This window comes from Lentinus tigrinus (assembly GCF_003813185.1).
Source record: "Lentinus tigrinus ALCF2SS1-7 unplaced genomic scaffold L226scaffold_1, whole genome shotgun sequence".
NCBI classification, from domain to species: domain Eukaryota; kingdom Fungi; phylum Basidiomycota; class Agaricomycetes; order Polyporales; family Polyporaceae; genus Lentinus; species Lentinus tigrinus.
In genome coordinates, this window is record NW_027137910.1 from 1,587,872 (window position 1) to 1,612,876 (window position 25,005).

The 25,005-nt window shown below is 56.3% G+C and overlaps 12 protein-coding genes across 12 annotated transcripts; 6 read left to right on the forward strand and 6 right to left on the reverse strand.

Moving 5' to 3' along the window:
* The first annotated feature begins 93 nt into the window (after positions 1-93).
* On the forward strand, positions 94-2,230 carry L226DRAFT_497304 (histone acetyltransferase type B subunit 2). Its single transcript, XM_067677607.1, has 9 exons — positions 94-300; positions 365-378; positions 435-527; positions 576-971; positions 1,025-1,099; positions 1,155-1,301; positions 1,352-1,478; positions 1,529-1,754; positions 1,806-2,230. The coding sequence occupies exons 1-9, from the start codon at positions 229-231 to the stop codon at positions 2,030-2,032; spliced, it is 1,377 nt and encodes a 458-aa protein (XP_067542727.1). The 5' UTR covers positions 94-228; the 3' UTR covers positions 2,033-2,230.
* Positions 2,127-2,696, reverse strand: L226DRAFT_528355 (uncharacterized protein). Its single transcript, XM_067679340.1, has 3 exons — positions 2,590-2,696; positions 2,360-2,519; positions 2,127-2,304 (listed from the first exon to the last, which is right to left on the reverse strand). The coding sequence occupies exons 1-3, from the start codon at positions 2,590-2,592 to the stop codon at positions 2,270-2,272; spliced, it is 198 nt and encodes a 65-aa protein (XP_067542728.1). The 5' UTR covers positions 2,593-2,696; the 3' UTR covers positions 2,127-2,269.
* A 112-nt stretch (positions 2,697-2,808) lies between these two features.
* Positions 2,809-4,096, forward strand: L226DRAFT_17842 (uncharacterized protein). Its single transcript, XM_067672694.1, has 3 exons — positions 2,809-3,323; positions 3,385-3,640; positions 3,695-4,096. Exons 1-3 carry the CDS (start codon positions 2,840-2,842, stop codon positions 3,915-3,917), a joined length of 963 nt encoding a protein of 320 aa, XP_067542729.1. The 5' UTR covers positions 2,809-2,839; the 3' UTR covers positions 3,918-4,096.
* Positions 4,097-4,274: 178 nt separating this feature from the next.
* Positions 4,275-5,180, forward strand: L226DRAFT_564765 (uncharacterized protein; the record flags this gene model as incomplete). The annotated part of the gene is made up of 5 exons (XM_067683688.1): positions 4,275-4,299; positions 4,352-4,555; positions 4,608-4,730; positions 4,796-5,018; positions 5,087-5,180. The coding sequence occupies 5 exons, from the start codon at positions 4,275-4,277 to the stop codon at positions 5,178-5,180; spliced, it is 669 nt and encodes a 222-aa protein (XP_067542730.1).
* A 238-nt stretch (positions 5,181-5,418) lies between these two features.
* On the forward strand, positions 5,419-7,971 carry L226DRAFT_497307 (isocitrate lyase and phosphorylmutase). Its single transcript, XM_067677608.1, has 9 exons — positions 5,419-5,960; positions 6,020-6,187; positions 6,258-6,309; positions 6,372-6,732; positions 6,791-6,940; positions 6,995-7,166; positions 7,217-7,315; positions 7,372-7,533; positions 7,588-7,971. The coding sequence occupies exons 1-9, from the start codon at positions 5,515-5,517 to the stop codon at positions 7,685-7,687; spliced, it is 1,710 nt and encodes a 569-aa protein (XP_067542731.1). The 5' UTR covers positions 5,419-5,514; the 3' UTR covers positions 7,688-7,971.
* Positions 7,972-8,282: 311 nt separating this feature from the next.
* Positions 8,283-11,967, reverse strand: L226DRAFT_564767 (uncharacterized protein; the record flags this gene model as incomplete). The annotated part of the gene is made up of 4 exons (XM_067683689.1): positions 8,283-9,711; positions 9,770-9,924; positions 9,983-10,057; positions 10,114-11,967. The coding sequence occupies 4 exons, from the start codon at positions 11,965-11,967 to the stop codon at positions 8,283-8,285; spliced, it is 3,513 nt and encodes a 1,170-aa protein (XP_067542732.1).
* Positions 11,968-12,821: 854 nt separating this feature from the next.
* On the forward strand, positions 12,822-14,752 carry L226DRAFT_17927 (uncharacterized protein). The gene is made up of 9 exons (XM_067672698.1): positions 12,822-13,188; positions 13,241-13,327; positions 13,384-13,480; positions 13,535-13,588; positions 13,642-13,715; positions 13,771-13,829; positions 13,895-14,021; positions 14,091-14,161; positions 14,214-14,752. Exons 1-9 carry the CDS (start codon positions 12,938-12,940, stop codon positions 14,456-14,458), a joined length of 1,065 nt encoding a protein of 354 aa, XP_067542733.1. The 5' UTR covers positions 12,822-12,937; the 3' UTR covers positions 14,459-14,752.
* Positions 14,530-15,857, reverse strand: L226DRAFT_607334 (uncharacterized protein). Its single transcript, XM_067685787.1, has 5 exons — positions 15,797-15,857; positions 15,493-15,726; positions 15,410-15,439; positions 15,225-15,350; positions 14,530-15,166 (listed from the first exon to the last, which is right to left on the reverse strand). Exons 1-5 carry the CDS (start codon positions 15,811-15,813, stop codon positions 14,923-14,925), a joined length of 651 nt encoding a protein of 216 aa, XP_067542734.1. The 5' UTR covers positions 15,814-15,857; the 3' UTR covers positions 14,530-14,922.
* Positions 15,858-16,165: 308 nt separating this feature from the next.
* Positions 16,166-17,412, reverse strand: L226DRAFT_607335 (uncharacterized protein). Its single transcript, XM_067685788.1, has 5 exons — positions 17,211-17,412; positions 16,877-17,136; positions 16,716-16,799; positions 16,518-16,646; positions 16,166-16,450 (listed from the first exon to the last, which is right to left on the reverse strand). The coding sequence occupies exons 1-5, from the start codon at positions 17,389-17,391 to the stop codon at positions 16,442-16,444; spliced, it is 663 nt and encodes a 220-aa protein (XP_067542735.1). The 5' UTR covers positions 17,392-17,412; the 3' UTR covers positions 16,166-16,441.
* Positions 17,413-17,497: 85 nt separating this feature from the next.
* L226DRAFT_528361 (enoyl-CoA hydratase/carnithine racemase) lies at positions 17,498-19,133 on the reverse strand. The gene is made up of 8 exons (XM_067679341.1): positions 18,738-19,133; positions 18,632-18,688; positions 18,328-18,572; positions 18,240-18,274; positions 18,123-18,190; positions 17,865-18,072; positions 17,781-17,804; positions 17,498-17,712 (listed from the first exon to the last, which is right to left on the reverse strand). The coding sequence occupies exons 1-8, from the start codon at positions 19,001-19,003 to the stop codon at positions 17,674-17,676; spliced, it is 942 nt and encodes a 313-aa protein (XP_067542736.1). The 5' UTR covers positions 19,004-19,133; the 3' UTR covers positions 17,498-17,673.
* Positions 19,134-19,278: 145 nt separating this feature from the next.
* L226DRAFT_475586 (uncharacterized protein) lies at positions 19,279-23,783 on the forward strand. The gene is made up of 16 exons (XM_067676677.1): positions 19,279-19,636; positions 19,698-19,826; positions 19,886-19,973; positions 20,026-20,056; positions 20,109-20,245; positions 20,296-20,360; positions 20,410-20,432; positions 20,485-20,562; positions 20,624-21,604; positions 21,661-22,309; positions 22,366-22,743; positions 22,813-22,927; positions 22,980-23,266; positions 23,323-23,479; positions 23,528-23,597; positions 23,655-23,783. Exons 1-16 carry the CDS (start codon positions 19,483-19,485, stop codon positions 23,703-23,705), a joined length of 3,393 nt encoding a protein of 1,130 aa, XP_067542737.1. The 5' UTR covers positions 19,279-19,482; the 3' UTR covers positions 23,706-23,783.
* A 76-nt stretch (positions 23,784-23,859) lies between these two features.
* L226DRAFT_564773 (uncharacterized protein) lies at positions 23,860-24,660 on the reverse strand (the record flags this gene model as incomplete). Its single annotated transcript, XM_067683690.1, has 5 exons — positions 23,860-24,054; positions 24,108-24,233; positions 24,296-24,397; positions 24,455-24,478; positions 24,520-24,660. The coding sequence occupies 5 exons, from the start codon at positions 24,658-24,660 to the stop codon at positions 23,860-23,862; spliced, it is 588 nt and encodes a 195-aa protein (XP_067542738.1).
* Between the last annotated feature and the right edge of the window lie 345 nt (positions 24,661-25,005).

The following is a 25,005-nucleotide window of genomic DNA, read 5'->3' on the forward strand; positions in this document are numbered from 1 at the left end:
GCGGAGACTGGCAGGGCCTCAGGAGAAGCGTGACTTGTACGTGACGTGCGGAGGGAACGCGTCTGTGACGCGACGCGAACGCCGTAGGGTGGACCGTGGTCTCGGTCAGACGTCCTTGTTCTCTCCAGCCACTCACCTCCGCTGAGTCCTCCACCACGCCTTGCACCGCCCTAGCTCGTCTGAACCGTCCGTGCACATATCTCGCTTGTATCAGAATACCCTCACACAATGAAGCCACCCATGCAAGAAGAGCTAGAGGACGATCTTGCTGCCGAAGAGGAGAACAAGCTCATCAATGAGGTATTCTGCCCGCAGCCTCATGACACATACGCAGCCAGGACTGACCGTGCGGTCGGACGACCAGGAATATAAAACATGGTGAGAAGGATGCAGGAACCTTCTGTGGCGGCCCGGGGCTCACACTGCTCGCGCAGGAAGAAGAACGCGCCATACTTGTACGATGTGGTCATCACGCACGCCCTTGACTGGCCAAGTCTGACATGCCAGTGGTTCCCAGACAAGGAGTCGTACGTGTTTCTCACTGGTCGCGCGCATATCCCCCTCACGACCTTCAGGCCCGCGAACAAGCCCTACACCGTCCATCGAGTACTCCTTGGCACGCACACATCTGGTCAGGCACAAGACTACCTGCAGATTGCCACTGTACATCTCCCGAAGCGCGACGACAGCAGTTCTGCCGACAGGCTTGACCGCAGCGACTACGACGATGAGCGGGGCGAGCTCGGTGGCCACAGCCTTCCTCCTACCCCGCGCGTGCAGGTTATACAACGAATCAACCACCCTGGGGAGGTCAACCGCGCACGGTACATGCCCCAGAACCCAGACCTCATTGCAACGAGGGCCGTCTCTGGAGAAGTCCTCGTGTTCGACCGGACAAAGCATTCCAGCGAGCCGGAGCGCGGGGGCTTGTGTAAGCCGGACATCCGGCTTGTTGGACAGAATAAGGAAGGGTACGTTTCTCAGCGAATCTGTTATTGAGGCTGTCATCTCAGGCAAGCGCTAGGTACGGTTTGGCCTGGAGTCCGCTCAAGGCAGGTCATGTCCTTGGCGCTTCAGAGGACACGACCGTATGCCATTGGTAAGTCGTGTAGACGCGCCTTTTGACGGTCCGTAGATTGACATACATGACGCAGGGATATCAACTCGTATTCAAAAGCGAACAACACAATCGAGCCTACGACTGTCTTCCGTGGTCACACCTCTGTCGTCGGCGATGTTGATTGGCACGCCACCGAAGACTACTCCTTCGCCAGCGTCGGCGATGACAAGAAGCTTATGATGTACCTCATTTTTCTGCTCATCCTTGTGCGGTTAGACTGACACATCCTAGCTGGGATACCCGCGACGCTTCAAAACCGGCCGCACAGGTTCAGGCACACGATCGCGAGATTCTGGCAGTCTCATTTACTCCCAACGTCGACTTCCCCCACTTGATTCTCACAGGTAGTGCTGACAAGGTGAGCGCAATGAATTGCTTTACTGCGGTTGTGCTGATGCGGGGCTGCAGACCATACAACTACGCGACCGACGCAGACTGGACAGCATCATGCACGTATTCGAAGCACACACCGATGAAGTCCTGCATCTTTCATGGTCACCGCATAACCCAACTGTTTTCGCATCGGCCTCCAGCGACAGGCGGGTGAACGTGTGGGACCTCTCGCAGATCGGGGTCGAGCAGTCTCCGGATGACCAGGAGGACGGACCACCCGAGTTGATCTTTGTTCACGGAGGTCAGTTTCCCAGCTTCGCCATTCGCAAGGCATTTGCTCATCGTATGCCAGGCCACACGGCACGCCCAACGGACTTCTGCTGGGCGCCTGGAGAAGGAGAGAGTTGGACCGCGGCTAGCACGTCGGAAGACAACATCCTCATGGTATGGCAACCGACGATGCGCATCTGGGCCGGAGACGAGGTGAAGATCGACGAAAAGGAGCTGGAAGGAGAAGCCATGGAAGGCATCGAGACAGTCGGAGAGGGGGCAGATGCAGATGCTGGTCCCTCTGCCTGAAGGGTCGATTCATGTATAGGACGAGGGTGCTTACGATTTGCGACATTCGACATGTATCTGCTGGGGCTCTCCCAGTATCCTTCACATCACATCTGATGGTGTCGCCAGCACCCTTCGCATTATAAGCAAGATCCAAAGACTAGTAGGTTGAGCAGCATAAGTTACAGCGAAGAGCGCATGTTGTACAACGAGGAGGTCTCGTGCGGGCGTCCGCAGACGCGCTCCATGATACCGTAATCAGAGGAAGAACAGACGGAGAAGCTCAAATAGCACTGGATAAAGGCAGTCAGTTCGGTAAGGGCGGCCAGGCCGAGTAATGAGACGCACCTCCGCCCACTACGACGAACAGGATGATGCCCAACGCCCAGAGGCTGATTGGGCTGCGTTTTGAGAGCCGCTCCTGGCGGGAGGGCTTGATGGGGTTCTTGCCTGCGCGGGCTTTGTCCGCGAACTGGGAGTTTCTCTTGCGCAACTCGAATTCAGTGGGCTATCCGGGATCCGAATGCGCGTCAGTCACGCCTTGACTGGGTGCCGAAGAGCCATAAGGACAGACAGACCATGGTGGCAGGTATACAAGAGCAAGAGGGGCTAAGGAGCGACTGGGTTGGGTTGACGAAATATAGTGCACAGGGCGGATGCAGTGAGAGTACGTGATAGACGTGTCAGGCCCAGCGGTAGACGCGTGGCACGTCGAGACCGCGCCGCCGGCGCATCGTCGGGTGTTTGGCCGTGTGTGCCAAAGGCTTCCGTTTCTAATATGCGCAAACAACCGTTTGCTCTCCACCGCGATCATTCCAATCCGCGGCCATGGGAAAGTCGGGCAAGAAGGGCTCGCTCAAGGCGGCACTGTCCTCTCAACAGTCCCGCCTGAAGAAGAAGCAAGACGCCGCCCACGCCGCCCAACACGCCGAGCGTGCCAAAGCTGCTCATGCAGCGCAAGGCAAAGGGAAGGCGAAGGCCACCGCTGCGCCGAATGCTCGCCCGACTATCCCTTTACTGCCCACGGACAGGATACTCCTGATCGGCGAGGGAAACTTCTCATTCGCTCGGGCTCTCCTCTCCTCTCCTCCGCCCTCTCTAGATTTTCTGCCGCCGTCTAATATTACCGCGACCGCGTACGACACGGAGGAAGAGTGCTGCTCCAAATACCCAGACGCAGCGGAGATCATTGCTTTTCTCCGCGACAAGGGTGTCGAAGTGCTCTTCAGCGTCGATGCTACGAAGTTGGACCGCTGTGCCCCCTTGAGGGGGAGGAAGTTCGATCGGATCGTCTGGAATTTCCCGCATGCAGGCGCGTGAAGGCGATGTCTCATCAATGTAGCTGAAAGCACAATGCTGACGTCCAATCACAGGAAAGGGTATCACGGACCAGGATAGGAATATCCTGTCCAACCAACTACTGCTTCTGGGCTTCCTCCGGTCTGCGGCCTCGTTGCTCGTTTCTGGACCAATACCCAGCATCCACAAGGCTCACAAAAAGAAAAGGGACCCCGATGACGAGTCTGGAAACGACGCAGGGTCGGACGAAGAAAAAATGGACGACGTTCCGCGGCAAGCTCGAGGCACAATCCTGATCACGTTGAGGAACGTGCCTCCATACACACTATGGTACATCCGTCGCCTGTGTTTCCAACGGTCACGCTCGCTAAGCACGGATGTTAGGGACTTACCAAAGCTTGCGAAAAATCCTCCGCCTCCCCAATCGTCCGGAGAGAAACCCAATCCCAAGTATATTCAACTACGGTCGTTCGTCTTCCATCGTCACGTATGGGTAGGATACGAACATCGGATGACCAAGGGAGAACGTGCGCACGGTCTAGGAAAGACCGGAGAGAGGGGAGAAGACAGGACATGGGAGTTTTGCCTGCAGTCCCAGTCACAGTGACCGCGGTCGCGACTCGTGCTGTGGCTAAACGTGCGGCGTTACACAGGGTCACAGTACGTCGCGTCGAAGCGCTCGTGGTCTCGAGTGCAAGCGAGTACGTCTACCGCGCTACGGCGGCCGTACGTTCTCGAGCACCCGGATTCGTGAATGCTGGATCTGCGGATGGGTCAATGTTGTGTCGTTGGGCATGTCATGAGTACTCGCACTCCACCGGGCTGCCCCTCATGGACCCGCATCTGCCTATGTCGTCATCGTTGAGTACACTCCTTCCGTCGAGGATAGCTGTCATATAAACCTGGCTGCACACGGGATAACTGCAACCTCTACCTTCATCGTCTCGTCCGAATCAAGTCCAGTATGTGGGTTGCGCACTACGCTCCAGGTCAGTGCACTCAGTCCTCATATACTGCTCCTCGCTGACCTTGCCACCCCAGGTCTCGTCGCGAAGCCCTTCGCGCCCAGAGTTCCCCTGTCTCTCCTGACGCTCGCAGGGGCGTTGCCCGACGTTACCTTCTTCCTCCTCCAGTTCTTTGGAATTGAGACATTCAACCTCAATGGCTCGCTGATCCCGCGAGGGTGCTTTCCATATTCGAACAACTATCCATACAGCCACTCTCTTCTCGGCATGGTATTGGCAGGTTCGTGTGCATCTAAAATGTGTAAGCCGTGTGTTGCTCATGACTCCCGAAGGTGTCACCTTGGCTGCCTTCTATCGATCTACCCACAGCGGTCTCGTCACTTGGAAGGACCTCGCCACTATCGTAGCGGCGTCAGCCAGTCACTTTTTGCTCGAGTGGCCGTCTCATCGCACTGGTCGGTATCTTGAGAGTGTATGGTTATGGTGTATTCCGCTCATGCATGAATGCATGCTATACCAGACATCAAAATCACTCCCCATGACTCCAACGCGCTTGGGGCGGGCATGTTCGACCACCCGATCGTGACGTTCTTCGTCGAGTGCGCAATTTTCCTCGCCGGACTTTTGGTATACACGTCATTCTCGCCCATGTCGTCCAAGGCTGGCTACAAGACGCACAAGAACCGTCTCCCGGCTATCGTCCTCTTCCTCATTGGAGCGCAGGCTCACTTCTCCTTTGGATCGTGAGTAATAACCTTGCGTACTAATCGTCGGGTTTTCGGCTGCTGACACCGACGCCTGTCTTACGCAGAGCTCCGACGACTGAGACGCGTTGGGTGCACGCGCCCCTGTTCTTAGGTCAGGTGCTTGCGAGCTGTTGGTTGCTGGGCAAGCTCGAGTCGTAAGCGCTTCATGGAATACTCCAAGCAAGCAAGTACTAGTAAGGAGAAGAAACGAAAGCATCACCATCAAGAATGTAGTCTAATGTACCCATTTGTAAGCGTAAGAAAAGAATATGCAGTTGTACATCCCCCTGCCAGGCCGAGGTTGGGATCCGCTCGCGTTCCGAAAATGCCGGACTCCGGACTGCGTTTCGTGCCCGGAATGCGGGGTAAATCAGTACATAAGACTTGCTCTCCTTCCCTTCCCCGCACTTTCATCTCACCTCCGGGGTCGTACCACGCATCCTCGAGACTCTCGTGGCAGTTACCGCTGTAGCTGCACCATTCAACTCGCATTATGATACTTAGGACAGCCCTTCGTGCCCCTAGCCGCCGCCTCATCCCCTCAGGCTACCGCGCAATGAGCACCCTCCCCTCTCTCCGACTCACGCCTCCCACGCCTGCAGAGGAGCAGGCCGAGTTCGACGCGCGGGTCGCGGACATGGAGGCCTTTTTCAACCAGCCGCGCTTCGCGTCGCTCAAGCGTCCGTACACTGCCGCGCAGGTTGCGTCAAAGCAGGGCTCGCTCCCGGTGCTGCCCCTTCCATCGACGCTCCTCGCGGACAAGCTCTATGCGCTGTTTGACAGCGCTGCGAAAGAGGGCAGGCCGGTGCCCACTATGGGTGCAATTGACCCCGTACAGATGACACAGATGGCGCCACACCAGGAGGTTGTGTATGTGAGCGGATGGGCGTGCTCGAGCGTGTTGACTACGGGGAACAATGACGTTGGTCCGGACCTTGGGTGAGCAATGCAGTACTCTGGGAGAAAGTCTCGTGTTCACGTCGCGTTGGGACGGTCAGGGACTACCCATATACTACTGTCCCCAACCAGGTGCACCGGCTTTTCCGTGCTCAGCAGTTGCATGACAAGAAGCACTACGACGAGCGTATGTTCGCAAGCCCCGAGGATCGCGTGAAGATGCCATACATCGACTACTTGAGGCCTATCATCGCTGACGCAGACATGGGGTAAGCACTGTAATTCGCTCCTCTCGCGGTTGTGGATAGACTGACTGAATAGACACTCCTAATCACGCAGACATGGAGGCACTTCCGCCGTCATGAAGCTTGTCAAGCTCTTCGCAGAGTCGGTGCGCTGTCCTCTTTATTTTTGTTGAATTCTACACCCACACCTCCTATCTCTTCCCCCTAGGGTGCGTCCGCAATCCACCTCGAAGACCAGCTCGTTGGCGGCAAGAAGTGTGGCCACCTCGCGGGCAAGGTCCTCGTCCCTGCGTCGACGCACGTCTCGCGCCTCATCGCAGCCCGCTTCCAACTTGACCTGATGAAGTCGACGATGCTCCTCATCGCGCGCACGGACGCCGAGTCTGCCAAGCTGCTCTCGAGCTCGGTCGACGTCCTTGACCACGAGTTCATTAAGGGCGTGTCGTCACCCGACCGTGCGCTCGCGGAGGTCATTACCGCTGCGGAAGCAGAGGGCAAGACTGGAGCCGAGATTGACAGGATCGAGGCGGAGTGGCTGGCGAGGAACCCGCTCTGCACGTTCCGTCAGGGTAAGTGCCTTCATAGCCCCTATCGCAGCCTTACAGCTCAGTGACATGTCTTGTGCAGCCTTCGAGAAGGCGCTGGAGAAGTCTGGCGTATCTGACAAGTCTGGCGCACTGAAGGCCTACACCGAGGCTACTGACGGCAAATCAATCACCGACCTGCGTGACATCGCCAAGGATATCCTGGGCGAGAACATCTTCTGGGACTGGGACCGTACGCTTCCAGATGCATGATTGGATGCCGAGGAATGGCTGACGTTTGCTCTAGTACCCAAGACTCGCGAAGGTTACTACCACTACACCGGTGGTGTTGAAGCCGCGATCAAGCGCGAGCTTGCCTTTGCACCGTTCGCTGATATGATCTGGCTCGAGACCAAGCTGCCCGACCTCCAGCAAGCTCGCTACTTCTCGCGCAAGATTCGGGAGAAGTATCCCGGAAAGTGTGTCTCATTTGGATGGATGTGTGTTACATGCGCTGACGTGAATGCAGATGGTTCGTGTACAACTTGAGCCCCAGCTTCAACTGGGCGGCGCAGGGCTTCTCGGATGCCGACTTGAAGAACTTCGTCTGGGACCTTGGCAAGGAGGGGTAAGCACTGGCACACAGCTAGTATTGATCACGTACTCATCCTACACTCCTCGTAGCTTCGTCCTCCAGCTCATCTCGCTCGCGGGCCTGCACTCCAATGCCGTCACAACTGCTGAGCTTGCAGCACGGTTCAAGACCGACGGCATGCTCGCATACGTGAACTTGATCCAGAAGAAGGAAAAGGAGATTGGCTGTGATGTCCTCACCCACCAGAAGTGGTATGTTTCCTGCGCATGTGTATCCTCGTTGGATATCACTGACGTTCTGTGTAGGAGTGGCGCCAACTACATTGACCGCATCCTGACCACTGTCTCCGCGGGCTCATCGAGCACCTCCGCAATCGGCAAGGACTCGACAGAACACTCTTTCTAGTTGCTAGGAGGGTCCTAGTCAGGCTGCCAATGTCCTACTAGAGAAAACTGTATAAATTTGATTTTGTCTGCAATGCCATCTACAACGGAACTGATAATAATAATAACACATGGGGAGTTGCAGCGTCGAGAAGAGGGAAAACGTACGCAATACGGATATAGGCTATAGGCAATGTGCGCGACTCATGCATCGAAGTTCCAAACGTCAGAATGGGCACATAAGTAGGTACCATGTATCGTAAAGAGCGTCAAGGATGATATACACCGGCACGCATATGCGGCTTTAACGAACCTGCGGCAGGTACGAGCACGGAGGGGGGGGGGGTTGTATGAGACGAAGCGTCCAGCGTCCCAAGGCAAACATATGGGAATATCAGACCACCACCCGCCCGGACAGATCATACCGCGCTCGTCCTTGCCGAGAAACTGCATGCAGAAGGGACATAGAACGAGCAGATGAATATGATACGCTGTAGCCATAGTTAGGATTACGACAGAGCAAGCAAGAATAACGAATACGAATACGAATGACAGGCTGCGAGTATGCGAGGCGACGTGCGAGGGTGATAGAAGTGACTCAATGGAACATGACTGGACTACTCAGCGGAGGACATGGAGTGATCCAAGCTGTGGTACGGATATGAGAGCGTGTGCGTCGGCGCCATCTTCGGCGAGACCATCTCGAACTGTGACTCGTCGAAGCTCGGCCGGCTGTCGTATGAGTCGCCCGACGTCCTGGGGACGGAGAGCGCGCTTCCGGCTCGAGGTGGTGAAGCCCCAGCGAGGAGACGAGATGGTGCACGAGAGGACGAGGAGTCTGTCGATGAGATGCTCGGCTGGTGCTGCCGCATCCTTCCGCTCGCGTTAGACAGCTGCGACTGACGGCTCGCTGACCGAGACGTCGATCCGGAGAGGTGGTCAGGCAGGGGCGGGCTCCGAGGAATGTCGACCAGTGTCATGGTCGAGGAGACACCCGATGCGCGCTTCATGACCGATGACAATTCGACCACACTGGGTTTCCTGCTCTTGTAGCCAGGCCCCGGAGGTGGCATCTCATTGCTCGAGCGCGAAATGGATGAGCTCGAGGAATGGTGACTACCCGACTGCGACTTGAACGACTTAAGGATAGACTTGCGCACGTTGCTCTTTTCTGCAGGAATGGGCGGCGCAGACGCAGGAAGCGGTGGTGTCGTAGGGGGCATCGAGGGAGATGGGGTACGGGGGCCAGGGTGTACGGGGTACGGTGACTCCTGGTTCCACGATAGCTGGTGCATCGACCCTTTGCGCTTGGGCATGAGCATCGCGGGTCCAGGAGCAGACCTCGGCTGTTCAGGAAGTGGCGACCGTGACAGTGTCCTCGACATGCGCTGTCCAGTTGACGCAGCGCTGTTGGGGCCGGATGGCACGTTGGGCGACGTCCGACCCGACTCTGGGAGCGCCGGCGAGCTCGAGCCGGAGACGGAGGACTTGTTCGTCCGTCGCCAAAGCTTCTTGATGCTCTTCACACTCATAAGCGAGTTCTGCTTACTGTTACCCTTCCCTTCTTCCGAGGCAAGCGAGTCGACAGAGAATCGGCTAGACGGCGCTTCCGAGACGTTACTCATAGACCGGTTGTTGTGGGACGGACGAAGCGCGGACCCCTTCTTCACAAATGGCGAATCTTCCCGGATAGGAGGTGGTGCATCTAGGTCGGATGGAAACCGACCAAAGGGATCGGGAGACAATGGGATAATGGGGGAGTCGGAACCTGGAGTACGCAGAGCAGGGGGGACGAGCGGAGGATACAGGACATCTTGCTCCTCTTCAAGCTCACGTTTCCGGGCAAGACTTTCATCGGACATGACATCTCCGTTCGTGAATCGCTTCTGGTATGGGGACTTTGGCAACTCCGTCGAAATGCCATTGAAGGCTATCCGAGGCGGCGACGGGAGTCCTTCCGGAGCGGTGGGTTCTGGAGAAGATGATCCCATGTTGTTTAGCATGGAGTAGGGTACGGCAGGCCATGATGCGCCCTCTGGCGGAGGTCTACCAAATATCAAACCTTTAGTATCCTGGGTATAAGAAGTACTAATGTTACACAAACCCTGGTTGGGGCGAAGGTCTAGGTGATGGACCAGCGCTGGCTGTGCCCTTCCAGTTCGGTGGTGGCGTAAGGCTGGCAATAGAGGGCATCCCAGTGGGTGTCTCTGCCTGAAGGTCCTCAATCGCCAGCTTACGGGGCGAAAATTGAGCGAGTGTCTGCCGTGACGGACGCTTTAAGATCGAACGTCGAATCATGCAGTGAGGAGAGACGCACCCGTTCGATCTCGTCCAGCTTGGCCATCATCAGGACCTGGCTCTTCCGACGATCGTCTGGATCATCGTCGTCATACTGTGGGGGATCTTCAGTGGCTGTACGCATGTGGTAGGTTACCATTCCTGGCGTACCTCAATAGGTCCAATATTGAGCTCGTCGAACAACACGCCGTCCCGCTTCTCTTCCAACGGACTCCGCTTGGGCTTGTGCGTCGTCTCACCGTCCGAGGGGTCGCTTTCCGAGAACTCGCCTGTGGAAGGGGTTGGTTCCTCTGTCAAGTACGCTAAACGCAAGCCCGAACCATCCGTACCAAGACCCGCGGTGATCGCCGCGTTTGGTAGGGACGGCGCGAGGTCCAGCGCTGGCGGTATGTGCTTCCTCGACAGACCCGAACCTTGAGACCCACTTCTTCCACGATTATTTGGAGGCGAGCCTGGAATGTCGACGGATAGTTGCGGACGCGAACTCCTCTTCAATAGCTCCGCGACGTCTTCTATGTCGTCCTCCGTATACCGATCCTCACTGTCTTCTGCAGGATCAGGGAGAGCAGAGAGACCGGCACCATCAAGAGCAAGGTCTACAACATTGGGGTTCTTCGCTTTCTTCTGGCGGAGAGGTTGTGATTCAGCACGAATGTCCGCCCATGTCTCAGCATCCGTGCCGAACACGTCCGCCAACGGATCACCACTTACGCTCCCAAACTTGGCCGTCACGTCTTCGTCCTCATCATCTGAATCAGGGAGCTGCGCGTAGCCGTCGTCCGCATCTGCCCCAAGTAACCTACCGTTCCTGGGGCGCAGATGCGCAGGCATGCTAGCCTCTGCAACCAACCGCCCAACAAGCTGGAGTTCGAGCGCTGGCCTCCTCTCTCCATCTTCCTCCTCCGCCGACTCCTCTCCTGCCCTTGAGCCAGCCCTCTTCCTGAACCCAAGCCGGCTCTCCGCGCGCTTTGCATGCTGCGCGCGCCTCGTCTTCTTCCATCGGCTATACCAGGTAGCCTTCCGCTTGTCAATGTCGAACTCCACTTTGGCTAATATTGGAATAAGTGCAGAAGAGCTCAACCCTGGGAGCGGAATGTCATCCGCGTTGCCACCATCTGAAACTGAGGTGGCAGAATCAGGGGAGTCCAGACCTGAGCGCGATGAGAGCGCGGAATGAGACGCCGTCGTGGAAGGGGATGGGGTGGCGAAACGAGGAGCCTCTGTCCGCATGGGTGACAACAAGGGTCTGAGTGGACTCGGGTTTGACATGACATCCTGGAGGAGCGAAGGGGAAGACTGGGCTGCTGCGTTCCCAAACCCAAGACCGTGCGTCCGCACCGCGGAGAGCGGGGGCTCATCACGTTCTGCTTTCAAAACGCGTACCCAGATATGTCTCCAGATATCCTCCGAGATCCTCGGACCAGGTTCGCCCTCCTCCTCGACCATGGTACCCAATCGCATCTGGGCATTTGCGGCAGGCGACGAGTTGATAAGGTAGAGGACCAAGCCGACAGTGCTAGGAAGCGCATACTCCTTGGCAATGGCGTTGAGTTGGCTTTGGATGGTCGGGTACACCGGTACCAGGATACCGCGGCGGAAATGGGTGTGATATCCTGACGCGGTGGGTGGAGGGGCAAGAAGCTCGTTCTCATGCGCGTAGTCGGACTCGTGGGGAAGATGGGGTGGGGGGATCACGTGAAGTAAGAACTTGGAAGACTGCGGGGAGGGTGTGAAGGTGTGTGCAGACGAGCCTACGGAAGGAGTTGGAGAGCGTCGGAAGTCGAAGGAGGCAGAGACAGCGGAAGGGGGTGCAATTGGTGAAGGGGCATAGCTCGAGGAGGGAGAAGTGAGACCATGAATGATAGGAACGGGTGTTGAGACACCCAGTGCGTTCGCAAGCTTTGCGAGTCGATGAGGTGGAAGGGGGGCGCGTGGGGGAGCCCAAGAAGGGGGAGACACGACCGACTCTGGCGAGTCAGCGCTTTCCGGTGACGAACCTGACATGGCGGTCGTTGCGAAAGTCGTAGAGCTGCGGGATGGAGGAATTCAAGGAGATCACTGTCCGTGCATCTGCCCGGATGCTGCTATTGCTGTGGACGGGGTTTAATGAACAGCCCTGTGTTAGCAATCTGAACCAAGCCTGCTGGAGGCAGTGGCCGCTCACCGAGCTCTGTAGGAGGCTTCTCCGCGCGCCGTTTAAGAGACACGCGTGCAGGAGGAGAGGCAGCAGCGGAAGGTCCTGTGTCGGGGACCGGGGCAGCGAGAGGGACAGGGCGAAGCTCTCTGATCACTCTGCTTGTTCTCATCCGTCGCCCCCGCCTTGTCCGTTTTCGGACCAGACTCCTTCCCACACGCACGTGGCCGCGGACGGGGACGCAGGCGCTAGATACATGTTCTGAGCCACACTCTTGCCCTGTTCCTGCCTTTCCTCTTCTCTTCGACGACTCATGCGACCCTCCTGTTCCATCCGGTCAGGTTGGGCCAGCTTCGGACGTTTTATGCCTCAGTCCGAACGATGGCTTTTGGGAAGGCAACCGTCAACTTTGACTGATGGATAGCGTCTTCCTGTTCTCGCCGCCCAACGCCTACTCAAACTCTTCTCGCTGCATTCGAGAACCCGGTTCCACGCTCTCTGGCACGGTTGTCACCATATACAGACAGCCTGCTGTTGTAGGGAATGCAATATACGGCACCGTTCTGACGCCATTGCGACGCGCCCAGCACATCCGCACTCCGCTTTGAGTCCTGTCATCCTCCCCTATAGGCTATATGGACACCGACTATCACCACCGGTTGCTTCAGTGTGTGCCGACGTCCCTGCGTCCTATATACAATCCTCCATGCACGATGGGTCAAGGGCAGATTGCTGGGCTGGTCCTGCTGCCTCTACCCCCCACGCACTGTGGCTCCCCATCGCGCCGCCCGTATCCCTCACGATTGACGACACCGACAACTCACTGCGTTCATTTCACCCATGTATCTACCGGATAGCGTTCCGGTAGTTCGTTCCGATGATGATCCCGCTCACCACAAGATGTACAGCCAACTAGGCGTCGACGCCAGTGCGTTGATCAACGCATGCTTCGTCCTAACCACTGTTGGCCAATTCGCCCTGCTGTTTCTCGGTGCGACACTCCTACTCTCACGTCGAGTCCATAAACGCAGTGCGGCGCTGAAGAACCTACTGGTGACGACGTTCCTAAGCACGATTCCTCCGTATCTATTGTACGTGCCCATTGCGTACTTGCAACTGTTGATTAATTGACCTGTGTTGCAGGATGTACGCAGGCTCGATCTGGGACCCGCGTCCACCCTTCCGGCTCTGCGTGACCCAGGCGGCGCTGGTCGATGCGACAGGTGTTATGTGTGCCATAATCTCCCAAATATCGATTCGATTCTTCTCATTGAGGCACTATACAGGTTCTCGATCGCCTCACTGGCATTAGTAGTTGACCTCATGCTCGAAATTCGCGCCTTCTCCCTCTCCAATTGTGCAGCCCATTACCGCAACATGATGGTGAGTGTCACCTACAAGCCTTGGACCTCGGCTCCATGCTCACATGTACCGTAGCTGGTAACAGCGCCATATACGGTCTTCTTTGCCTTCTCCATCAGCGCTCTGGCGGTACGTGTGCCTCTGTGCTCTGGCATCTATCCCGGGCCTGACATATCTGGCAGCTCGGAATAATTCGTCCAGATATAGTCAGGCACATGCCTGACGACTTGTCATGTTCTCTCCGGAATACCCCATTGTCAGTTCCAGCCTAGCGCGGGGCGTACTACGTTCCATACTAACCCAACTGTCAGATCCATCGCAATGCAAATCACTATTGTCCTAACCCTCACCGCAGCTCTGTGCCTAGAGGGTACGTCCTCCATTTCTTTCAGCACGTGCATAGCTCATCCTGACCGTGCGCATGCGTATTCGTAGTATATGCGATTGTCGACACCTTAAGAGCTCGACATGACCTCACCGACCTCCGCCGCCCCAGCCTCCTCACCGTATCACAGGCTGTGCGCATCGTCGGCTTCACCTGTCTCCAGGTGTTCCTCCTCATGTACGCACTTGTGCCAATAGCTTGCCCCATCGTGGAAGTGTTGACTGACCGTGCCTAATCTCCGTCCAGTGTCAGTGCGCTTGACATATATCTGGACTCGCCTGCCTTGCACGTCGCGTCCATCATATATCAAGCCCTCAGTAAGTCCCCTACACATCGCCCATGTTCCATGCTGACGTCGGCATGTCGCAGTACCCCTTGCGACGTTCGTCATCTTCGGCATGACCAGGGATTGCATCAATGCATGGAAAGCCCTCGTCACCTTTGCCAAACACATACGCTCGCGCACTACCCGATCGCCAGTCACGCACTTCCACGTCGAGGTCACGATAGAGAAGGAGAAGTGGAACGGCGACTCGGACCCGTTCGCGAGGCTTCCCATCACACCCATCCGCGTCCCATTGGACGGCCTGTCCGACACATGCAGCATCGCATGAAAGTCTGGAGATGTGGACGGATTTCGTTACTCTTGGTCTTGTACTTGACTCTCTGGACGCTTTGGACGTCTGCGATGCAGGCACATCGTCGCATGGTCGTGTCATTAAACTTGTAGGTTCGCGGGAGTGGCGCGAGTGTAGGATAAGGAAAGTGGATGGTGGTATATATTCGTACGTACTGGGACAACAACGTCGCAACGGCGTGGACAAACTCGAAAGCATTGTTCAGAACGTCCGTCATGTGTGGGGAGCCCGTTCACGTTGGCCGTGGCATGTCGCCACAACCACGGACGGTGGAAATTACAACTGAATAGTACTCTTGTGCGCGTGGTAAGTCCATACCCAAGGAAACAAATGGGAAACTACGAGGAGCCAAACAATGTCCACAGATACAGGGAAGAGAACCCACGAACGTCAGACACGCGCAAAGTCAACTTCCACAGCGCAACCGTCCCTCAGACCACTCAGAGCACGATTGCGGCGCCTGCGACAACGCCGAGGGCCGCGAACGCCAGGGGTGCGACGCGGGGCAGAGCCGCTGCGCCGTTGTTGAAGCTCGACGGGCTGGCGCCACTGGAGGATGAAGACGTGCCAGAGGCGTTGGAGGTTCCCGAGGAGCCGGGGGCGGTGCTGGAGGCGGAGACGGTCACTCCGAAACCACTGGTCGAGCTTCCGGACGATGGGGTGACAGTGAGGGTGGCAGAACCACTGCGCAGGTACGGTTAATGTCAGGAACGGCTTCGAACGGGCAAGATCCAGAACTCACCTGACGCTACCACTACCAGACGCCGTGCTGGAGGCTGCACTGCTGGTGCTGGATGACGATACAGTGGAGGAGATAGGGGCCGCAATGGTGAAGGAAGGAGTCTCATCATAGATTTGGTTCTCATTCCTGTATTTTAAGTAGCGTAAACACCTAGAGTCGTAGCTTGGCAGCACCCAAATACTCACGTCTGGTTGATGGCGCGCAGGGTATATTGGCTATAGTTACGTCAGACGCGCCTGAACGCGCTAACACCGCAAGAAGCACGCACCCTGCAGGAACGACACCAAGTTGGAACGAGGCGAAGTCCGCGGAAGGCTGGAGGTTGTTCGCAATACTGAACGTGTCGTGGAACTCGTCCGTGTTGGCAAGCTGGAATGCGAAAGGGACATCGGTGCTGTTGTGCGTCCAGGTGATGTTCACATCCGAACTGCTGTGCCAATCGACAGGGGTTTGCAGGAAGAGGGCCTGCACCCAAGGGGCGAGGGCGAGGGCGGCAACAACACTACAGCAAATTGTCGAACCCAGCTTCAGCTCACACTTGTACCCCGCATAGCAACGACGCGTATACCGACCTGAGCTTTGCGAACATGGTGTGGGCGTGAAGGCGTAAGGGTAAACGACCAAAGAGCGAGCTTGCTGAGGGAAGAGCAAGGAGCGTCGACGAGACGAGAGAGGGTCTGGGTCGAAGTTCGAAACGCGAGGGTCGGCCGCCACTAATTATGCAGCTCGGCTCGTGCTTTCTCACGCCCGACCGAGAAAGTTCGCGGAGGTCGACCCAGGCTACCGATTGGATCACCTTTCACGGAGACGTGCGTGCAGCTGTCCCAGAATACTATGGAACCGTCCTATTCTTGTCTGATGTAACGCCGTCGACGGCCACGTCCCGCAATACACGATCTCACTCTGGCGACAATTCTGCCCCTCTCCCTCTCGCACCGCATGCGAACAATACCAGCATGTATATTATCCCTCTGCAGGGACCCTGCCTCTACGCGTACATACAGGCTGCGAGGGCCACGCATCGTTCGACGTGCACGAAGGCCGCGGGAACCTCCCACAGGAAGCGGCGGAATGGAGCGTCGTGTCCGGCCGACAAGCTGCGCGTCGGAGAAGCATGCCTCATGGGACATGGGCCCGGAAATAGCTTCACAGGCCGTCCAACACCCACGCGGCCAAGCACATCGCCCCAGGGGAACAACCAGTCTCGGACGGAAGCTTCAGTAAATCTGGCATCAGACGTCAGCAAACCCGCTGCAACCACGCCACCTTGCGTCATAAAGCCTCTCTACGCACCTCGTCAAACGGTCGTGTGTCATTGAAACAACTCTCCCAGACTTCATTCACTGCCTTTTCCGCAGCCGCTTGGTCCGGACACGCCGGATTAGCACGTACGGACAGCACGGCGCGACGCCGCACGCACTCCTGGTAGAAAAAGGAAAGGCAGGCGTGAATTTGACAGCGAAACGGTGCACAATCCTCGGCGAGACTGACCTGGTGCTGCTTCGAGAACGCCACGAACCCTCGCCGAAGTTCCCGACTCCATTTACAGTCCCCGCTTAGACTGTTCGCCCGAATCTTCACAGTAGAAGCAGCGATGATCAGTATGCATTCCGGCCGGAGCACGGAGTTTAATGAAGCAGCAGCGCACGTACCTCGCTACAAGCGTGATGTCGGAGGTTATTCCAGTCGACCTTGAACTTAGCGTGGTCATACATATGCACCAGCTCATGCACAATGGTATCCTCCATATGACCCTTGCTCATGAATTTGCCTTGACAGAGCAGAACCAGGCCAGCTTCGGGGCTGAACCCGCCTGAACGAGTGAAGTCGCAAGGTGCGCAGACAATGTCATCCGAGTGGACGTCGGCCCCCGTCAGTTTGAGATGCTTCATCATGAACACCACGGCGGGGCCTGATGGACAGGTAACGGATAGTCTTAGCAGCATAAGACCGAGAACAAGAAAGCGAGAACACACTGATACAGACTGTATGTCATGAGATCCCGCTTCCACTTCTCGCACTTTTGGTGGTGGTATGCCTCCATGTCAGCTGCCCGTTCCTCCTGCGTTCCCCCGAGACCGGTGATCACTGTAAACTTTCGTCGCCACTTTTCAAACGTCGTCTTGTCTGCGTCGCTGGGCCCGGGAGTACTGGAGTCAGCGCTCATGGTGAGGTGGGGGTAAGAGGCAAGCACTCCGGCGGGACACGTTCGCGTTCCGAGACCCTAACCCTACATTCAGTCCAGGACGTGTTCCCTAAATGTGTTGCAATGTGGTGCGATCATGATGTAAATAGTACATTCCGAAGTCCAGGACGTGTTCCGTAAATCCGTTGTGTTGCGATCATGGTGTAGATAGTACATGCAGTAGCCAAGACGAATAGATATAAGCGTTTTAAAATGTGATGACATGCATCGAGGACTTTGATTGGGACAGTGACCCAAGATATCTCAGAGCTTCGCAGGGTTCTTCCAGACAGGCTTCCGTTTCTACTCACGAAGAGGTCGTTAGCGACCTCGACCCCTTCCACAGAAGCTAATCATGCCATGTAGCCTACCTCTGCAAATGCCCTGAGGCCCTCCTGTTATGACAATGTAGCTCAGCAACCCGGCGAGGGGCTCAAGGAATGATACGGGCGTACCTGAATGTTCTCGCTAACGAATTGCCGCTTGGACTCCTTTGACTGTATGTGGGCAACCACGACATCCTCTACATCTCCATACTTGTTAGCTAGGAGGAGCGCCCGCTTGGTGCTCTGCACAGAGTCTGGGCTCGAGTTCTGAGCTATCTCCGCAGCCCATGCCAAGGCTGTGGACAGAACGTCCTTCTCGGGCACAACCTTGTTGACGCTGAGACCCATGGTAAACTATGCCCATCCCATGAAAACTCGGGGACTCACAATCCAAAGCGATTTGCTGCTTCGGCAGCAGAGATAGCCCTGCCGGTGAGCAAGAGCTCGCTTGCGAGCTGAGGTTGTTGTCAGAGGTCGGCTCGTCACCGACAACTGTGGACGTACCTGGTGACCAGCAATACGGGCCAATCTTGGCATCCCTGCTCGGCGTGTCAGAGAGGAGTGAGCTGCAAACCGGGAGAACCCAACAGACCTCCTTGAATGGCAACAACACCGCGCTTGACTTCAGGCAGGGCAAGCTTGGCATCCTCACTTGCAATGACCAAGTCGCAATTGAGGACAATCTCCATACCTCCGCCGTATGCGCCGCCGTTCACAGCAGCAATAATAGGCTTGGAAGTGACGAACCGCCTGGAAAGCGAGGCGAAGCCGTCGCTGTTACGGATGATATCTTGCTGGTCCGCCTCAGCCCCTCCACCTGCTTGTCTCTTGTTCCACCTGAACAACCGGAAAGGTGTGAGAATACATGAAAAAGACTGCTTTTCAGGACTACTGACGCGATCAGGTCTGCACCGGCACAGAAGATACGTCCCTCTCCAGTAAGCACGGCGATCCTGGCAAAAGTCAGGAAACCTCAGTGAATTTCAGACATGTCAATCATACCACAAGCCCGGCTCGTTGTCGAACCAGTCAAGAATGTTCTTGACGTCCGTAGTCATGGTTGGCGTAATCGCATTCAGAGACTTTGGACGATTGAAAGTCAGGAGCAGGACATGCTCTTGCGGGAAGGAGAGTTTGATTTCGTTAGAGTGCGCAGGTGGTTGCGATGTAGTCGACGACATGTTGGTATCAATGCAGCAGACGTTGCTGGTAGCCTGGTAGTTGGGAATCGTTGTTGAGGGGGGGTTTGATGTTGAACTGAATGTCATTTGTGTAATGCGGGGTAAACGCCCCGGACCGGGGGCCGTTGAGTAGCCGGTAATTAGGGGACAGTCAGGTACAACCTTGCACTAACCATCTTTGCCGCCATAGACCTTGATGAACCGATGTTACCGTTCCGTGTACGACTGCAGTTGGAGACACCTGTCAGAGAGTGCGATTCGGAGCGAGGCTCGCAGACCCGGAGGAACCCGGTGAGCCGAGAAAGGCAAGTGCGGGGTACTGTGACGCGTGTCGGGGAGGAGGCTAAGCGCGCCGCCACAAACGCGATTCTGTCAGCTACTACTGGAGGTCGCTCATAACCGGGCTTGCGCGCGGCATCTGATCCATGCCATCCAAGACTCCTTGAGCCTATCGATCTCTTCTACTTGGCCTCACGACTAATTTCCGGACACGACCTCTCCATATCATAACAGACAGGAGCAACTCTCAGCTTGTCTAGGCTGCGCGACGCCGCCTCTCCAGCGATATGTTCACTTCACAAGCGGTCAAGGCTCTGCCAGATCTTTCTTTTGATGTAGCTCACGCTGTAGACTGGCAAGCTGGTCTCTTAAGGACGATCCATCGTCATCTTGACATCACCACTGTCGCCACAGAACCCACGTCTGGGCTGTTCGCGATCGGTATGTAGTGCTTACCCGCTACCCACTCAATAGATTGCCATACTAACGTACATGGATCTAGGCACTGCCAGCGGGCGTATATATCTGTATGGGTCGCCAGGTGTCGAGTGTGAGCTCAGGCTTGACCCTCCTGGTCTGCGCATCAAATTTCTGCAGTTTGCTGCTTCCGCATTCAAGTTGCTGGCCATTGGTACGGTTACATCCTGCATGGACCCCCCTGCTGTGGCTTACGGAGGTTCTATGATGCAGATGAACAGAATCGGCTGCATGTCTTCGATCTGGCCAACGAGGGACGACCAAAACTCCAGAGGATCACAGGTTTCGGACGCCCTGTGAAGTATACACAATACAGTGTTTGCTGTGAAGTGATGTTTGACGTACATTGACAGTGCTCTGGTTACGTCGCCTTCACATACCCACGTTCGTTCACGGAATTGCTGCAGCATTTGCACATGATTGAAACCGCCCGCAGGCTTTCGTCGCTTTAGCCAATGGAGAGATCAAAACATACGACTTGCTATGTCTCCGTATATCACAATATTCAATACCCAACCTGTGGAAGATGCGCGAGGAGATGTCTCTGGCAAACAGTCTGTCAGAGACACCGCTGTAGGTATCTGTTTACGACGTCATCATTGCCCGTATTAACCCGTTAGCAGAGACATGGTCATCGACACCCTCATTCATCCTCGTGATCTGAACTTGCTTTTTGTGGCCTACGAAGGTCAGGTGGATTAGTATTCTCTAGACATGTTGACTGACGTTATGCATAGGCGGCGTCGCTCTCCTGGATCTCGTAGGACGCCGCCTTACCACACTGCTGACAAGAGCTGACGGAATTATCCTAGAAAGAGCAGAAGCCGGTCCGAAAGTTTGTGTTGACTCTCCCTCCCGGAGCCCCTGGAGGAAGTGGCTATCATGCTAAGGTATACCCGTCGACAATGCATGGTTGGCGATGATATACTGACCACAAATTGGTCCTGTCAGGATATCCTCCATCCCCGTCACCTGCAGGTCACGACACTGGCCGTCCACCCATCAGGTCATCTGGTCGCTGTGGGCTACGTGGACGGCACCATCGGTTTCTGGTCTCTCGAAGATGAAGACAAGCCACTCATGTTGAGAACGATCGACAGTCCTGGGGGAGAAGACTTGAGCGCAGTCGATACAGCTAAGCTTGAATCCCTCATAGCTGCCGCCAATCAGCAACCGCCTGAGCCGCCCCGAGAACCCATTTTCAAGCTCGCGTGGAGCGGGTTCCCCAATTCCTCCGATCCTCGAGGTGGAGATACAGCCCTGACGGTCCTTGGTGGGATTACCCTTGACTCACCTCCTTGTGTCACGACCCTTCTCCTCCCACCTCTTCAACCGCCAGCGCCTCCCACACCTACGTCTCCAAAGGGCCAACCGACGATGCCTTTCCTGTATCCTGAGACCCGTGCGGCCATCTGTGCCTCGCTATCCGTGAAAAACGTGCACACATATGGCGCGGCAGGTACCGTGCAAGATTTCTTGCTCTTCCCGCGCTCAAGCCCTCATTTCTCCGGGACATACGACCCCAGTGCGATTCTCATCGTCTCGGAGACCGATGCGCCGGACGCTCGGGTGTGCGAAGCGTTCGAATTCCCGCCCCCGGCGTTTCTGGAGTTTCCTAGACCTGCAGCATCCTCAACGGATACCCCCAGGTCTCCCGTTCCGCAAGGAGACGAACCCGAGCCCGATGATGCTCTGGCAAACGAACTGGAGATGACATTGCAGTCCATGTCAATGTCAGACGATCCATCACCCGTGAGGTTACCGCCGTTCCTCTGGAACGTGGGTGGGGAATACATTGTCAAGCTTGACAAGCATGCGTATGACTCGCTCGTCATGGACAAGCTGGCGCCCATTGAGGGAGAAGTTGCCTTCCCAGTGAAGGGCGGCCTTGCTTGGATAGAAGACTCTGAAGGACTTGCGAAGTATACCAAGGTTGGTGATATGCTTAACCCACCGTCCATGCATAAAGTGCTGACGACTTGCCGCAGCAACAACCACACAGGGTTCTTATCTCGTACCTCCGGGATTTATCCATCCATTTCCTGGATCTAAGTTCTCAGTTGCTGAACGGGACTAGCCCTGAAGCCCCAATGGCAACCAGCTATCCATCTCCGATTCCCCGGCTAACCATCGAACTGGCACCAATCCTCATCGATCCCTCCCTAGGCCTAGCTGGGAACACGGACTTCGACCCGAGGCTTGCCAAGCAGCGCATCGAAGCGGTCCACTTCGCCCCAGAGTCGCTCGAGTGCGTCACCGTCCTGCGAAGTGGAGCAGTGGTTTTGCATAGGCTGGACGTGCCCGCCGATGCCGCGAGCTTTGGACCGCAGTCCCTCCCGGACGAGGAGCTAGTTTCCCTGTCGCACCTCCGAGCGCGCAAGGGTCTGCGATATAGCCCGGCGTTCGCCATCAAGCCGGGCTCGACGCGGGGGCCGGTCACTAGCTGCGCACTCTCGGACGTGGGGTTCCTCGCTGTTGCGTATGCGTCAGGGCTGTTGCTCATCATCGACATGCGCGGGCCTCGTGTCCTGCTCCGGAGCACCTCGCGTCCTCATGGGGGCTCGAGCTTCTTGCATCGACACTCGGAGTCTGAGCCCATTCAACAGCTCACATGGGCTTGCTGTAATTTGGCTGCGGGTAGGTATCATGACTTCGTTACGCTTCTCAATTGATTGACGGTTTGCTGTCCCTAGATCCTGAAGTCCAGATGCGGCTCCTCTGCACTGCTGACTCCGGACAAACAACGATCTACACCCTCAGGTACGGCGCGCAGAGTACCTGGTCCATCGATGCGCACCCTGGAGCGTCCGAAGGTGCTGCCCATCCGATCTCCGGAGGCTCCTTCGTCCTCGATGCGAAGAAAGGCTATCCGCTTCGGGCAGACAGGAAGGGTCTTACCTCTGTTCTGCAGCCGGGGCACACCGCAGACTCTTCCAGCCAGTGCGTCTGGGTGTCAGCAGGTGCCAAGGGCGTCCGATGCACGCTGAACGTCAACGGCGAACGAGTTGCGAGGACAGAATGGGGCAGCAAAGTGGGCACCGTTGTGCAGGTCGAGGTCGTGGGGCATATCGGTGTGTATATTTATTCATTCTTGCCTTTAAGCCTTCTAAATGCAAACTCGTATTGACTGCGACTTTTAGACTCGTACGCACTGGTTGCGTACACGAGCCTCGGGTTGGGGCTCATATACTCGCTCCCGCACCTCGAGCAAATCACCACGCTCGAGCTCCACCCGATAGGTCTCTCCCTTTCCGAGTAAGTAATACTGCACCCAAACGCAGCTACACAGCACTGACGCAGACTCCAGCCCGCCAAAGACGGACGATTCCGGCGACTACATCGTACATACCAACTTCCCAGTGCCTCCTGGTTCGTCAACGCGTCTCATATCAAGCACCGAACTACACACACTCTTCACCACCCGGCGCGCTGGGTTGTTTTTCCCTCCATTCGTCAACCTCGCATACGGCCACGGAGCGGTCCCCGCGCAACCCCAGCCTGTCTCGCTCGGGCCGGCGTCCATGATGGGATCTGTCCTGGGCTACCTGGGTTCGTTGAGCATAACCAGCGCGGGGGACCAGATCGATATACTCCGTGAGTTTCGTTAGTAGTATTACCCATCGCTAGCACTGACGAGTACCATTCGGTAGTCGCTGGCCCGGACAGACCTATCCCTCAACCCCTAAGCAAGCCTGCCCGTCCAGCGGGGAGGAGTACTGAGACGGCGGCATCTACCACGGCAGCGGGTATGTCGGCCGGTGTTGGAGATCTCTACAACCGCCTTGGATCAGCGATCGCAGAGAGGGGGTATGTTCCATGGCTACTGATGAAGTCCGTACGCTGACTGCCAAACAGCGAGATGCTCGGCGACCTACAGCAGAGCTTGGACAGTTTAGGGCAAGAAAGCAAGAATATGGTGGCGCAGGTGCGTAGAACAAACTGTCCGATCACAGGGGGTCTTTCTAATGAACCCCCGTTGCAGGCCAAGAGGCTGGCTACTCAGCAGACTGCGAAGGGGTGGTTCGGGTTCTGACCAGATTAACACCCGATATGCACATGTACTATATCTCACTGATGTTGCTTGCTATTAATTATGACCGTCTGGCCAGTCTACTAGTACAATGCAGGATACAGCTACAAGAAGACGAGACAAACGCTATTTGACACAGGAACTTTTGTCCGCCAAATCATGAGTTCTTCTTCGGAGGCTCCTGGCCAACGAAGAGGCCGGTGAAACCAGCGGTGAACTTCTTCCTCTGCTCGTTGAGCATCCCGAAGAAACCGTCCTCCCGGTCAGTCTCGCGACGATGATCCCACTCCTCGGTATGACGGACAATTTGGTGCTTGTCGTTCGTTTCAAGAGTAAGGAGCGAGTTCACGATCTGTACGACGTAACAGGTCAAGTTCGTGCTTCTTGTAGGGAGATCAGACGTACCTTGGTCGGCTCGCCCTTGGGGTCGCGGTAGTAGGCGACGTCTTGGTCGATGAGGATCTTGCTCTTCGGCACGGAAGGCGGGTTCTCAAGAAGGCGGAAGGAGGGAATGTCCGCACGCGGGAATAACTGCAGGTCGATTTCGTTTAACGGCGAGCAGTTTCATAAGTGGATATATGCGTTTTACTCACCTTCGCAAGGCCATTGAACTGAGCGCGGATAGATTTTATGCCCTCAGCGATGCCGATGGGGTCATGGAAGACCGCCTCGGGCGCATATATCTCGTACGTGCGCTACGATTCAACCTTTTGATGGACTCATGTGGTCTCCAGTCAGCCAAAATGACTTACGTCCGTCGGCTTGGAGGTGTACAGCTACAATAATGGCAAACAGATGAATTCCAGGACGATTGCACAGCAGCAGAGCAAATACATGCCTCTTTGATGCCTTGGAGGATCTTCTCCTCGTGGGGCTCAGGCTTACGTTCGCGAAGGCCCTTCGTCTCTTGTGCGGTAAGGCCGGAGGCGTTCGTGGCTTGGGGATCGTTGGACGGCATGCTGCAGCGCACTGACGAGGCAAACTGGCGGATGGCTGAGTGTCTAGGACAGCTAACGAGACTGCGAGAGAGTGGGCGGAAAGGAAACATGGGCGGACGGGTATAAGAACTGCTTTATATACCAGAGGGAGGTCCATGACGCACCTTGGGCAGCGGTCGCGCGTCACTGCAGACGCGCTCCCTCGATCGTTCCCGCGACGCGTCAATCAGGTGGACGTGAATCGTGCCAAGCGCTCGCCATGCCCTTCCGCCGCAACAACTCGATATCCAGACTACCACGCGTCCAGTACAATACATCATAAGACACGACACGACACTGCACTCAGTGTCACGGGCAGACTACAA

Excerpts from the sequence above, each read along its gene's own strand:
- L226DRAFT_607335 (XM_067685788.1), bottom strand. The coding sequence starts at position 17,391 with ATGAGCGCTGACTCCAGTACTCCCGGGCCCAGCGACGCAGACAAGACG. Across the intron at positions 16,800-16,876 it reads GACATCACGCTTGTAGCGAG|ATTCGGGCGAACAGTCTAAG; the intron begins GTACGTGCGCTG and ends TCTACTGTGAAG. Across the intron at positions 16,647-16,715 it reads CGTTCTCGAAGCAGCACCAG|GAGTGCGTGCGGCGTCGCGC; the intron begins GTCAGTCTCGCC and ends TTTTTCTACCAG.
- L226DRAFT_497304 (XM_067677607.1), top strand. The coding sequence starts at position 229 with ATGAAGCCACCCATGCAAGAAGAGCTAGAGGACGATCTTGCTGCCGAA. Across the intron at positions 528-575 it reads TGGTTCCCAGACAAGGAGTC|GCCCGCGAACAAGCCCTACA; the intron begins GTACGTGTTTCT and ends CACGACCTTCAG. Across the intron at positions 1,302-1,351 it reads GATGACAAGAAGCTTATGAT|CTGGGATACCCGCGACGCTT; the intron begins GTACCTCATTTT and ends GACACATCCTAG.
- L226DRAFT_528355 (XM_067679340.1), bottom strand. Across the intron at positions 2,305-2,359 it reads GTTCGTCGTAGTGGGCGGAG|TGCTATTTGAGCTTCTCCGT; the intron begins GTGCGTCTCATT and ends GCCTTTATCCAG.
- L226DRAFT_497307 (XM_067677608.1), top strand. The coding sequence starts at position 5,515 with ATGATACTTAGGACAGCCCTTCGTGCCCCTAGCCGCCGCCTCATCCCC. Across the intron at positions 6,188-6,257 it reads ATCGCTGACGCAGACATGGG|ACATGGAGGCACTTCCGCCG; the intron begins GTAAGCACTGTA and ends CTAATCACGCAG. Across the intron at positions 7,316-7,371 it reads TGGGACCTTGGCAAGGAGGG|CTTCGTCCTCCAGCTCATCT; the intron begins GTAAGCACTGGC and ends CACTCCTCGTAG.
- L226DRAFT_17842 (XM_067672694.1), top strand. The coding sequence starts at position 2,840 with ATGGGAAAGTCGGGCAAGAAGGGCTCGCTCAAGGCGGCACTGTCCTCT. Across the intron at positions 3,324-3,384 it reads CTGGAATTTCCCGCATGCAG|GAAAGGGTATCACGGACCAG; the intron begins GCGCGTGAAGGC and ends GTCCAATCACAG. Across the intron at positions 3,641-3,694 it reads GTGCCTCCATACACACTATG|GGACTTACCAAAGCTTGCGA; the intron begins GTACATCCGTCG and ends CACGGATGTTAG.
- L226DRAFT_607334 (XM_067685787.1), bottom strand. Across the intron at positions 15,440-15,492 it reads CTTGGTGTCGTTCCTGCAGG|CCAATATACCCTGCGCGCCA; the intron begins GTGCGTGCTTCT and ends ACGTAACTATAG. Across the intron at positions 15,351-15,409 it reads CTGCGCGCCATCAACCAGAC|GAATGAGAACCAAATCTATG; the intron begins GTGAGTATTTGG and ends CTTAAAATACAG.
- L226DRAFT_17927 (XM_067672698.1), top strand. The coding sequence starts at position 12,938 with ATGTATCTACCGGATAGCGTTCCGGTAGTTCGTTCCGATGATGATCCC. Across the intron at positions 13,328-13,383 it reads GTCGATGCGACAGGTGTTAT|GTTCTCGATCGCCTCACTGG; the intron begins GTGTGCCATAAT and ends GGCACTATACAG. Across the intron at positions 14,022-14,090 it reads CTCCAGGTGTTCCTCCTCAT|TGTCAGTGCGCTTGACATAT; the intron begins GTACGCACTTGT and ends ATCTCCGTCCAG.
- L226DRAFT_475586 (XM_067676677.1), top strand. The coding sequence starts at position 19,483 with ATGTTCACTTCACAAGCGGTCAAGGCTCTGCCAGATCTTTCTTTTGAT. Across the intron at positions 23,267-23,322 it reads GGACCAGATCGATATACTCC|TCGCTGGCCCGGACAGACCT; the intron begins GTGAGTTTCGTT and ends ACCATTCGGTAG. Across the intron at positions 23,598-23,654 it reads GCAAGAATATGGTGGCGCAG|GCCAAGAGGCTGGCTACTCA; the intron begins GTGCGTAGAACA and ends CCCCCGTTGCAG.
- L226DRAFT_528361 (XM_067679341.1), bottom strand. The coding sequence starts at position 19,003 with ATGACATTCAGTTCAACATCAAACCCCCCCTCAACAACGATTCCCAAC. Across the intron at positions 18,275-18,327 it reads TGTTGTTGCCATTCAAGGAG|GGATGCCAAGATTGGCCCGT; the intron begins GTCTGTTGGGTT and ends CACGCCGAGCAG. Across the intron at positions 17,805-17,864 it reads TCGTTAGCGAGAACATTCAG|GAGGGCCTCAGGGCATTTGC; the intron begins GTACGCCCGTAT and ends TTGTCATAACAG.